Here is a 13075-nt window from a genome sequence, read left to right as displayed (position 1 = left end):
TATTGTTGATGTAAGCGGTGTCGTTTTTTCGTAATGATTTCGTAAGTCGGGCCGCATTCAATACGTACGTCGGGCCGCGTAGTAGCCTATTTCCCGTGGGAACATGAGCTGGGATGCGCTAGATATAGCCCTTCTCACATGACGTTAGAAGTGCACACAGTCAAAATTTTCCGGTCAAAAGAAAGCTAGAATATAGCAGACTTCAAGCCTTATTTACATTTCCCTAACTTCATCACCAACTTCCGAAGAGAGCAAAATTACCAAAGCGTACTAAGTTAGGCACACTATCTGGCGTAGCACTAAATCAGAAGGTACATTCGTGAAAATGTCTCACAGCGTCTTCCGCATGTAACGCGGAGCATGAAGGGCCCATGAACAGTATGAATACATTTCTTGTCCAAGTATGGTCTTTAGATGAATGTGTTCAAAATTCATTCATTAAAACCTGACCACTCTCTGGCAACCAGCAATGGAGCGCCGTGAGTTCCAGCGCGTAAAAAAACGTCCGATGGTTGGGCACCCCCCGTTACATTTTAAGAAATAACATTAATTTGACAATAGAATACTTGAAACATATACCATATTTTATCATTTGTTAATCAAACTTGGTTCACTACCCAGTGGTAATCTTAGAGTTAACATCGATGAACTAACGTAAAGTGAAACTATTTGTACAGAAAATATGCGGTCGTAGGTCAAACCTGCAATGTGTCAACCTTTGACCTTTGTGGCGATAACTATAACATTTCGACCACATTTTGCTCGTCTTATTCGGTGGTATTCCCATCCCCAGAAGAGGTAAGTATATGTCTAATGCTCCATTGGTAATTGATGACATACACAGTGCACACATTACAGAGTAAGAGAATGCGACTAACATTCAGTGATGACGTTAAAAATGCACGTGGGGAGGGGGGCGCAGTAACCAACAGTGTTTAGGTAGCAGAACACAGTTTTCGGCCTATGGGGGTTTCTATAGTTAAGGACCACAAAGTGATCCACATCGACGTGGATAAAATCATATTAGGGTACCCTACAAAATCAAGACAAACGAATATGTTGAAGTCGAGGGTACTATCTACAAAAAAACTGAAAACCAAAAAAAGTTATGGTTTTTTAACAATTTGACGGCCACTTTGATATGGGGTCATGCGGGGTCATGTGGAAGTGAAGCCGACTTACCTCGGCAGGCAGCTGCAAATGTCACGCGCATTTATACGCCGAATGGGAAAATTGCACAATCTCATTCCTACGATCTAAAAGCCCACTTATTATACTACCATACAGTAAAGTTTGCGCCTCGCTGGCATTCACTTCAACGATTTTACATACGGTTCAAGATTTAGGGCGCACTATTTTCTTACCCCTACGTCACAGACTCCGGGGGTCGCGGCGAAATACTGTGTACTCATACCTTTACAGAGTCTGAGTTTACAGAGTTTACCAAGTGTCTGAGTAGTAAGCACAGGGAAACGAGCTAGTTTTTTCCGGTGCTATAGTTCGACTTGATAAGAATTTATATCGTGGCTCTTTTAGGGGTAACGAATAGAAATAACCAATGCTGTAAATAAAGATTAGGTGTATGTTGTTCCCCTGACTCAACCCCTCTCCCCCCAAAAGCTAGTCGGGACCGGCCAGCCAAGGGCAGGATTATCCTGTCAGCAGTAGAAAAAAATTGCACTGCTGACAGGAAGATCCTGACAGCAGCGCAATTTTTCTACTGCTGACAGGATCATCCTGTCAGTAGTGCAGATTTTTCAACTGCTGACAGGATTTTCTTATTTCAAATTGTTTGCATATGCTACTGTACCAATGGGTATTGGTGTTTCACTGGATGTTTTACAATTTTAACTGTGTTCATCTGGCCGTAAACCGATGCGTGGGACATATTTAGGATGATAGTGGGGGTTTGTCTCTTAAGTCCTTTTAACCGCCAAGTTTCAACATGCGTTAACGTATTATAACGCGTTTGAATGTTACATTGAACACATGTCCAGAAAACTTCAACACTAGGCCTACCTAACCTGGAATTCAATCTAGAATATTTAAGATTGTCGTTCAAAGGCCGGTCAGGCGCTTTACGGGGCGGAAGGCGTATTCCATTGCAGGGATTATCTTTGGCACCCTGTAATTTGCCGCAACAAGTAGTAGTAGTAGTAGTAGTAGTAGTAGTAGTAGCAGTAGTATCCAGTAGTGGTAGTAATGCCGCAGCAATCCCGTGTAAACTCCTACCGGACGCTAGAGATTATCACTGCGGAGGAATGTCCCTTCAGCCGCGAAGAGCGCCTGGCCATTCCATGATAGACTGGATGCCAGGTTACTCCAACCATAGCCGCAGTGACATCAGCTGGAGGACACTAAATATACAAGGGTCATACAAGCAAACAACAATCACCATAGCTACTCTCGCCCGAGCCTTAGAGATTCTATGCTGAACTTAGCCATGCGTGACGCACATTTGTCCCTTGACGTCCAAGTAGTCAACGCAAACAGCTGTTTGTTGCCACAACTCGGAGTCACTTTGTATGCTGAAAACTGAGCCATTTGGACCGAGTCTCAAAAAGCAGGTTGTACAAAGAAGCCACCCCCCTCCCACTGGGTATATTGATTACTGAATCTTTGCCATGTTCGATAAATCCCATGAATTCACAGACACGTGTGATTTTGATCTAAGTTAGTAAGTAGTACGAGTTTGTAAGTATGAGTCATTTGTAGTTGTACTCTTCTAACATATAGACGAATAGCAGGCAAACACTTGCTTTTTATCAGGAAATTTATATTTTCCAAATGATCACTGCTGACAGGAAAAATCCTGTCAGCAATGGAAAAATCTGCACTGCTGACAGGATGATCCTGTCAGCAGTAGAAAAAAGGCACTGCTGAGCAGTAAAAAAAATGCACTGCTGACAGGATGATCCTGCAGCGGCGATTTTTCCGCTGCTCACAGGATCGTCCTGTCAGCAGCACTTTTTTTCTACTGCTGACAGGATTATCCTGTTAGTAGCCTACTGCTGACAAGATCATCCTGTCAGTAGCCACTTCCTTCACAGAATTATTCTGTCTTTCGCTTTGGTCTTATCAAATATAATCTTAAGTGTTATTAATAATGAGGCACATGGTTGTTGATTTTGGTATGATAGGCTTTGCACTACTGTTGTATATTCTAAACTGCAATTATTGAATGTCAACAATTTTCCTTCCTTTCCATCAGACAATGGACACCAATCAGCCAGTGAACGACAGTCAGACCACAGAAGTCAGTGTGACAGTGGACGAAAATGGGACAGTGTACAATAGCCATGAGTGTGATGACACTGATGAATATCCAGCCTGGTTCCTTGAGCGGCTACGAGAGTTCAGGTCCGAGGGTCACCTGGTGGACGTGACTCTGTGTGCTGAAGGGAAGGAGATCCCCTGTCACAAACTGGTTCTGTCCGCCTGCTCCGACTACTTCCACGCCATGTTCCGTGGAGGCCATAGTGAGAGCAAGAAGGACAAGATAGAGATAGGAGGGGTGAGTGGAGAGACACTAGAGAAGCTCGTGGACATTGCTTACACTCCTAAATACACAGTCAGCATTGAAAATGTCCAGTCACTGTATGAAGCAGCCAACATGCTGCAGTTTGAGGCTGTTGAAGAGAGTTGTGAAGAGTTCCTGACAGACCGCTTGAGGCCTGACACATGTTTGGCATCTTGGGAATTGGCAGACAAAGTATCAAATAAAAATTTGTCTGCGATGGCAAAAAATTTTGCCTTGACATTTTTTGATAAAGTGTGTGTGAATGAAAATTTCCTTGATCTACCTGTGGAATTTCTAAGGACATACATATCCGACAATGACCTTCATGCTGAGAAGGAGGAACAAGTGATAGAGGCAATCATGCTTTGGGCAAGACATGATCTTGAGGAACGAGAAACACATCTCAAGGAGCTGCTGGAGTTTGTTCGTTTCTCACATGTGGATCAAGACCATCTCAAAGACATCATGGAGACAGACAAGGTGTTGGCAGGAGTTCCTGGAATCAAGGAACTGATAAAGAATCAATCTGTGCAGCCAAGAACTTGTAAACTTTTTCAAGGAGAAATTCTGCTTCTTGGTGGTGTCACAAAAGATGAAGATGGGGAGTATTCCAAACCAAACAATTGCATATACAGACTTGACGTCCAATGCTGCTGTGTAGACATTACTTCACTACCACGGTCCCTTGGTGACAACGAAGGATCCGCTGCATGTGTTGTTAACAACGATGTAATTGTGACAGGGGGGAAGAAGTATTCGTCTCAAGTATGGAGGTGCAGGGCATCTCATAACTCTTCTACTAGGCTGAGATTCCTCAGGACAGAAAGATATGATCATGGGATGGCAGTGCTTTAGGGAAAGGTGTACGTTATTGGTGGTGTTAAGGATATGGGGCATGATTGGAGGCTGCTGTTACCCCGTATGTTATTCAGAGAGCAGACAGAGGTGTATGATGTGGCGACAGACAGTTGGGACGAGGTCGCGCCACTTCGACAGGCAGTCAGCAGTTTTGGCATAACCGCCTGTTGTGAAAAGATCTATGTGTTTGGTGGTGAGATTGGTCGCAGTGAAAAAACTGATGTTGTTCAGTGTTATGACCCTACTCTGAATGTGTGGAATTTTGCAGCACCTTTGCCACATTCAACGAGAGACATAACAGCTTGCACAGTTAACTCTAAGGTCTATTTGGTTGGTGGCGAGTTGGAGCATGTCCTGTGTTATGATCCCCAGAAAGATGTCTACGAGGAAATGGCTGAACAATTGTTTGAATGGGAGCTATGTAGTGCTACAGTGTGTGGGTCTGAGATCTTCATAACTGGTGGCAAAGAGGATGAGAAGGATGCTCTTAGTGATGGTTCCCGTGACGGTCAGTGTTACAATGTGAACAGTAATACAATGATCAGGGTTCTAGATTTACCCGTTCCAAATGTGGAGGCACATCAGTGTAACTATACCAAAACTGTAAGTGTAAGCTTCTAACTATGTTTGAACGATGTCCTTGTCATAGGTCATACTCCATACTGTTTCTGTGGCAAATTTATCTTCAGTGTATATAGCCTAGAAGATTCAATGTCTTTATGTTATACTAACAAACTATGTAAAGATATTGATGATAGAATGTACAAGGGAGATAGCTGCATTGGGAATGTGTGAAATTAGTCTTGTATTCAGAACACAATTGGATTTCTGAACCAGCTGACAATATCTACTAGAGAATACTATTACATTAAGAGATCTGCAAAGCATTATTAGCTTTTCAAATTGCAGATGGCATATCAAGATTTGTAACCTATTTTGCATGCGTTGATTAGATGTTAACCAATATATAGGTAGAACAGATTTGCATAACACAGTTATTTGTATATAAATACTGATTTCATTCTACTTTGTTCTTTGCTATATCATGTTAAGGTTACTCTATTGTTTCACTCTTTGGTAGAGTTTATGTTATATAAGTTACTTTTGTTTTGTATTGATTAGTTATTTGCATAACTTAAAAAACTTTTGTTTGGGATTTTTCCCCCAGGGTACATTGGAAAGCCATTAGACGATATGTTTCCCCTGGTTAAATACATAAACCAACAAACCAATAAGTTGATATTCTAAAGTCAATAGGTATCTAGTAGAGAGTACTACCACCCAATCATTATCTACAGCAGAACTTTTGTACATCATGCCTTATGAATAAATTACTTTTATCTTTCCCCGGTGCTCTGTATAATATTGCAAGAAGAAGAAAAAAATTAGAATGCAGAAACTGATATAACAGGACTGGTGAGCTTTCTTCCAGATATGAGAAAGGTATAAGCTGCAGAAAGTGGTCTGGAATGTGGTGGAGGGAGAAAAAAGTTGTATATACACGGCCTTATATGAGGAAGAACAGTCATTAGTCCAGTGTCACAGCATGGGGATAGGACGGTGTTCGGGGTAGGTGAGCTAACCATGTTATATCTGGGAAGGAAGAGTATACGTCATACTGTATGGTGTACATGGAGGTTGTGTGGAAGTGTGCACTATATGGATATGTATTGCTGAAGAAATATTTGATGATGGGTGGGTGTAATACTGTAAGTCACTTCAATATAGTGACAGGAAAACATTGCGATTGTGGGGAAATGGAGTAGGTTACGGTGCTTAATTCTAACGGTGGGAACAAACATCACTAGCTTTAAGGGTATAAGACGTAGACACCAATGACATAAACATTGAGAATTTCCGGAAAATACATAAAACATAATACTATTGTTTAATAACAGACATTTTCACAACATATTCATACTTCGGATGTTATTGAACATCGACCCATGAAAACATCATCCATAAAAACATCATACCTCCAGCTTTTGATTCTTCCCACCAGGAAATTACATTAAAAAGTCATTAAGTGACTTGCCTGCTCATGACGTCACACACGAACATGGCAGCAGATTTGGAACCTTGCACAACGGCTCGGAAAGAACGTTGTTTTTACAAGGAAACGAAATAGATATTGTTATGTCGTTTAATTAAATGTTATCACGATAATTAAGCACTGTTTCCTCATTTTATAATGTTTTTCGCAAGCCGTTGTGTAAGGTTCCGAACCGGCTGCCGTCTTCATTGTGACGTCAAGTCAAGTCAAGTCAAAGTTTATTGCACAACGATTGTAACAGGTACAATGTAAGGCAAAGATAAAATGCTACTGGCTACTTATATCAAACTACTAAAAGCTACAGGAAGGTTCAATGCTATACAATGATTAGGTTCTAGGCTGTACAATGTTCCATTTCAAACTACAAGAAAGCACTATCTATATAATATTATCAGAGGTAGAAAATATCAACAGGTGATACAATATGGAGCCGTATATGTCAATTATACAATAACATGGCGAAGAGATGAATGTCTTATACAACTAAATCGCTATTTCACGTCATGAGCAGGCATTAGTCACTCATTAATGTAATCACCTGGTGAGAAGATCAGATAAGAATAAAGAGCTGGATCCATGGAAGTATGGTTTCTGATGGTTGAATGTTAGATAACATCAGAAGGGTTTGCATAATTAATGGTCAATGTTAGCATAAGCTTCTTTGTTAAGCTCATACTTTGGAAAACGTACGTTATTTGAGTGAAGACGATTAACTGGTATGATTTATGTTTGATGAGAAACACTCATAAAGGTTAAAATCATTTGGCGAAGGTATGAGGTCGTAGAACTCTTATTTTCTCTATGATATTGCTAGATATAGCATTTAATCTAAAAATTTAGTGCAAAAGAGGTGTCCTCACTCACCACTTTGTATCCAAACTACATGTACATTACCCTCTAGGCATTTCCAAGTATTACATCGATAAACTGACAAAAAGTGATACTTTCCTGATTTTCAATTAACCAATTTGTTAGGTCAAAGTTTAAATCCACAATGCATTGCGTCCGCGACCTGTGACCTTTCTGGTGGTGCGACGCGTCAGTAGCCACATTTCCCCATTTTTCGCTAGTTTTCCGTCATACTTCCACCCCCAGAAGAGGTAAGCATATCTGTAGGATGAGACATGTTAAACTGACGGACTGTGCTCACATCAAGGGGCTAGGACTATTAAACGAGCAGTCAAGTTGGACATCCATGTGGGGGAGGGGGCCGGGGGTGGGGTGGCTGTCATTTTCTTACTCTCCAAGCAGAGGTCCGGCCAGTTTTTGACGTGTTTTTAGGCGTGTTTTTCGAGCTTTTTATTATCTCATTTATCTCCATGAAAAAAAAGCTTTTTCATGGAGATACTGTTTTGCGTGCGTTTGGTGTATGTATGTGTCACCGGATGCGTAAAGTCACCATAATGTAGAATCTGTACATGGATTGTAATGATATTTGGTATGTGGGTGGATGTTAAGAGGAGGAAGGTCAAGGTCGACTTTGGGCCCCTGTCATGTGTGACTTGTACTGCAATGGCGTATTTGTAAAAATCTTCAATGGGGAAGAACTGAAGAGAGGATCGACAGATTGTCATCTTATTTGGTACACAGGTAGGTTAGACCAAGATGTACACACTTAAGTGCAAACTATGCAAATGAGGTTGAATTTGCATAAGTAAAGAGGTAAATCGTTTGCATGTGTGTCGCTGGATGCTGAAAGTCAGCATGAATGTAGAACGTGTAGATGGATTGTAATGATATTTGGTATGTAGGTATGCGCTGGGAGGAGAATGGTCAAGGTCGATTTTTGGCCCCCTGGTTTGTGTCCCTGGAACTGCAATTATCTATTTGTAAAAATGTTCTAAAGGAGAAAAACTGAAGAGAGGAACAACAAATGTTCATGTTATTTTGTACGCAGATAGGTTGGACTTAGATGTACACACTGAAGTGCAAATCATGCAAAGTTAGTGTGTTTGCGTGTGTGTGTACGTGTGTGTATGTTTTTGTTACCGTGTGTGTATGTTTGTGTCACCGGACGTGTAAAGTCAGCATAACTGGACTGGAGAACGTGTACGTGAATTGTAATGATATTTGGTATGTGGGTAGTTGTCAGGAGGAGAAAGGTCAAGGTCGATTTTAGGCCCCCTGGTATGTGTCACTGGAACTGCAATGTCGTATTTGTCAAAATCTTCTAAGGGGGATAACTGAAGAAAGGAGCGACAGATTTTCATGTTATTTACTTGGCAGATAGCTTAGAGAGGGATGTATACAATGAAGTGCAAATTATGCAAATAGGACTTAATTTTCCTAAGTAATGGGAAAATCTATACTTGCAGTGTTGGCCATTGTATATTGTGGCGCTTTGTTAGTAGCTACTAGCTATTTATAGCGTAAGTGGGTCACTTGTCCTTTGCCCCACAGGTGGTGGTCATACCATAGAGCAATATAGAATGGGGGAAACTGAAGATACTGTGTTGGGTGCATTTACGTGTTTGTGTGTATGTTTGCGTCACCCGATGCTCAATGTCAGCATAACTGTAGAACCTGTAGATGGATTGTAATGTTGGAAAGGGAAAGTTCAAGGTCGTTTTGGAACTTCCTGGTTGTGTCACTGGAGCGGAATTTTTATTTGTAAAAATCTTGTAAGGAGAATAACTGACGAAAGTAACAACAGATTTTCATTTTATTTGGTACGCAGGTAGGTTGGACAGAGATGTAAATTTTGTTGAAACCGATTCCAAGGCTGGCTGTCAGTATTCTGGTTGTTATTGCTGTTGCAGCACCTGTTAGCTTGCCAAGCATATCAATTTAGCTACTGTTGGCTGTTAACAGCTGTTGGCTCTAGCTTGCCAAGCCCATCAATTTAGCAACTGTTGGTTGTTAACAGCTGTTGGCGCTTAACAGTCTGTAGGGACTGATTTGACCAGACTAGAAGCTTGACAGCAGGTAGTGAAAGGAACAGCTTTACATGGTTTTAGTGTAAGGCAACACATCCCAGTCTGTCTGTATGTTTGACGACCCCAGTTGAATAGCATGGGAAAATGGCAAAGAAGAGGTCACGATCAGTTTCTGTGGAACAAAGGATGTGGGTCATACCATTGAGCGATATAGAATGGGGGGAACTGGTTTAATAAAAAACACGATTTTGGGTCCTGAGACTCTTGTTTTGTCTGTATTGTTTTTTGGTCACCAACCCACAAAATAGTGTAGGTTGGCGACATAAAGAAAACGGGACAAAATAGAAAGCCTGACGAAAACGTCTGAAACATGTCAAAAACCAACCGGACCCAAGCTTGGAAAGTACTATTTTCTAACTCAGGTACGGTTTCTGAGCGGGGCATGAAAAGCAGGTATAGTTGTTGCTCCCTTTGTATCACCTTTCAGTGGGTGTCAAGCACCCAGGCTAGCTTTGTCCAGGTTCCTCAAATAGTGAGTACTAATATAAGATATCAAATCTATGAGACATATTATACAGGTCTGGAAATACTGGGTGCATGTGCATCTTGGAGCTGTGTACCTAATTTTTGACTGTGCACCTAGATATTTTTGAACGTTAAATGGTCAATATACTATACATAATATTCTTGAAATGTAAGTATCAGAAAAAGCAATATAACCCTTTTTGTATTTTATTTGATGTACAGTTATTACTTGTTTGAAATTTTGAAACTAACTATAGAATAACATATTGATCATGAAGTTCAAAGCATTAAATGTTGTAATTTTGATCTGCTGACATTCAACTTAATCAAATTACTATTATGTGGTGCAGCCCAAATTTTTTCAGTGCACCTATTTTTTTGGTAGGGTGAACCAGTGCACCTATTTCCAAAAATGAATTTCAAGCTCTGCATAAGGTATTTTGAATTATGAGACACATGGTATTTGACTTTTGCACCTTGCAACTTTTTAAGTTCCAAACGTTTCCTTTTTCTCCGTTAGACAATGGACGACAATCATTCTGAAGACAACAATGAGACAGTGAACAACAGTCTGGAGTATGACTCTGGCTGGTATCCTGCCCAGTTATGGCAGCGGTTACAGGAGTTCAGGACCGAGGGTCACCTGGTGGACGTGACTCTGTGTGCAGAAGGGAAGGAGATCCCCTGTCACAGACTGGTTCTGTCCGCCTGCTCCGACTACTTCCATGCCATGTTTAGTGGTGCACACAGCGAGAGTAAGAAGGACAAGATAGAGATAGGAGGGGTGAGTGCAGAGGCACTACAACTGCTGGTGGACTATGCCTACACATCCAAAGTCACCGTCACCACTGATAATGTCCAGCCGCTGTATGAAGCAGCCAACATGCTGCAGGTCAAGCCTGTTGAAAATGGATGTGAGAAGTTTCTGACGGATAACTTAAGGCCTGAGACATGCTTGGGAACCTGGGCATTGGCGGACAAGGTATCATGTCAACGTTTGTTTGAGAAGGCAAAGCTCTATGCTCTAAAACACTTTGAAGACGTTTGCTCAACAGAAGAGTTCCTTGAGCTACCTGTGGACGTTTTGAAGACATACATCTCAGGTGATGGTCTTTATGCTAAGAAAGAAGAACAAGTGGTGAAGGTGATCTTGGTTTGGTCAAGACATGATCTAAGACAGCGGCAAAGACACCTCAAGGAGCTGCTGGAGTGTGTTCGTTTCTCACAAGTGAACCCAGACTATCTTAAGAACATAACGGAGACAGACAAGGTGTTGGCAGGAGTTTCTGGGATCAAGGAACTGATAAAGCTAAAGGACCATGGCCAATCTAGACATGTTGGACCACGCCACATTCAGAAGGAGGAAATTCTGGTTCTAGGTGGTACTGCACCATCAAAATATGACTTGGATGGCAACCTTCTGATTCATGTTGGAGATAATCCGGACATTTACAGACTTGACTTGAACGGTGATTGTGTTAACATTTCTCTGGTGCCAGAATCTGTAAAGGAAACTGCAGGATATGCAGCATGTGTTGTTGATAATGATGTCATTGTAACAGGGGGTATCAGTTCTGGCAAAAATGCCTGGCAATACAAACCATCTCTACATTCTTGGACTGAGCTGGATTCCCTCAATAGAGAAAGATGTTATCATGGGATGGCAGTTTTGCGGGAAGAGGTGTATGTTGTTGGTGGTCGTAGAGGTTATCATAGAAGTTCAAGTCATCCTCATGTAGAGGTGTACTGCGAAGTGATCGACAATTGGGAGTTGGTGGCACCACTGAAACAGAAAGTCTGTGAATTTGGCATAACTACATGTTGTGAAAAAATCTATGTGCTTGGTGGTAGGATAAACCTCAAGGAAAATACTGCTGTTGTTCAGTGCTATGACCCCACTCAGGATATGTGGACTTTTGCAACGCCTTTGCCACACTCAACGAGAGACATAAACGCTTGCACAATCAACTCTAAAATCTATTTGGTTGTTGGAGAGTTGGCCCATGTCCTGTGTTATAGTCCTCAGGAAAATTGCTATGAGAAAATGACTGGTCGACTAGCCTCGTGGCATTATTGTAGTGCCACTGTGTGTGGTTCTGAGATCTACATTACTGGTGGCTATGACTTACCACGCCATGATATTGATGATAAGGTTCCACTTGCTACAGTCCAGTGTTACAATGCAAGCAGCAATACCATGATAATGGTTAACAATTTGCCTCTTCCACTCTATTGTCATATCAGTGTAACAGTACCAAAACTATGATGGAAACCCATTACTCCAGCTGTGTCAGTTGAGGACCATTCGTAGTTGTAGATTTGCAGTTAAAGTGCGGGATGTGATGCTAGGCGTAGCATCCATAACGATATTGGGATATTAATGCATTCAGTGCCTACTGCCAAGTTGAAGAAGATTCCTAGTCACAGATAGCCTTTTTGCCATGGTGCCGTTTTTGCATACAGGTTGCTTATTGATCAAAGAATCTTTTTACTAACAAACCTTATCATGAGTATTGCTTATGGAATGTACAAGCGGACTTGATGGTACATTGAGAACATTGTAAGATATTGCAGTAAGAACTTGATTGTATGTCTTTAACTGACTTCAGTCAACCTTGCTTGCTGAGTGCATTTCCTTAGATACATGCATTGTAAACATTAGGTAAGATGGCTAAAGCAGAATTGTGCGCTTAATATAAGGAGGAAATGTCACATATAGATGTTAAGGTGAAAAAGGCTAATAATGTTCATAAGTAGATTGGATAAGGGACCAGTAACTGTATAGATATTCTAACTGCTTATGTGCAAGGGAGAAAACTCTACAACTAGTACTTGCTAACACTTTGGGTGAACCTTGCCTACACTATCACTAGAACAAAAATCAATAAAGCTAAGAATGAACACAAACATGCCTTCCAGTCTGTGTATTTTTACTGCTACTGTGCATAATATTATAGTATCAAAAGTAACAAGTTTAAAGTTAAACTTGGCTATGGCCTGTATAAATACATTACTTGATGGATTTATTGTGATGGTCTTTTACTGCAAGTTCATCTACAGTACAATAGAAAGTCACTAGGGGCCCAAAATCTGATAATTTCGAAGTCTCACCAAGACCTACCCACATGCCAAAACAATCCATTCAGGCATTCTGGAGTCTTTTTATATGTACACAGACGGAAAGACACACACAAACAAATGCTGGCATTACGTAACCTAGGCTATGGAAACTGATAGGAGGTA

The 13075-nt window shown here is 41.1% G+C and overlaps 2 protein-coding genes across 2 annotated transcripts; both read left to right on the top strand.

Annotated features, from left to right (window-relative positions):
• Window positions 1-722: 722 nt before the first annotated feature.
• LOC136445246 (kelch-like protein 24) lies at window positions 723-5724 on the top strand. The gene is made up of 2 exons (XM_066443145.1): window positions 723-798; window positions 3212-5724. The coding sequence occupies exon 2, from the start codon at window positions 3215-3217 to the stop codon at window positions 4373-4375; it is 1161 nt and encodes a 386-aa protein (XP_066299242.1). The 5' UTR covers window positions 723-798; window positions 3212-3214; the 3' UTR covers window positions 4376-5724.
• A 4631-nt stretch (window positions 5725-10355) lies between these two features.
• Window positions 10356-12854, top strand: LOC136444859 (kelch-like protein 24). The gene has a single exon (XM_066442612.1). It carries the CDS (start codon window positions 10356-10358, stop codon window positions 12096-12098), a length of 1743 nt encoding a protein of 580 aa, XP_066298709.1. The 3' UTR covers window positions 12099-12854.
• The last annotated feature ends 221 nt before the right edge of the window (window positions 12855-13075 follow it).

This window comes from Branchiostoma lanceolatum, chromosome 11, assembly GCF_035083965.1.
Source record: "Branchiostoma lanceolatum isolate klBraLanc5 chromosome 11, klBraLanc5.hap2, whole genome shotgun sequence".
NCBI lineage: Eukaryota > Metazoa > Chordata > Leptocardii > Amphioxiformes > Branchiostomatidae > Branchiostoma > Branchiostoma lanceolatum.
Note: the sequence above shows the minus strand (reverse complement) of the source record. Positions and strands in the feature narration are given on the sequence as shown.

Bases quoted from the DNA above. Each gene is read 5' to 3' on its own strand.
- LOC136445246 (XM_066443145.1), top strand. From the start codon at position 3,215: ATGGACACCAATCAGCCAGTGAACGACAGTCAGACCACAGAAGTCAGT.
- LOC136444859 (XM_066442612.1), top strand. From the start codon at position 10,356: ATGGACGACAATCATTCTGAAGACAACAATGAGACAGTGAACAACAGT.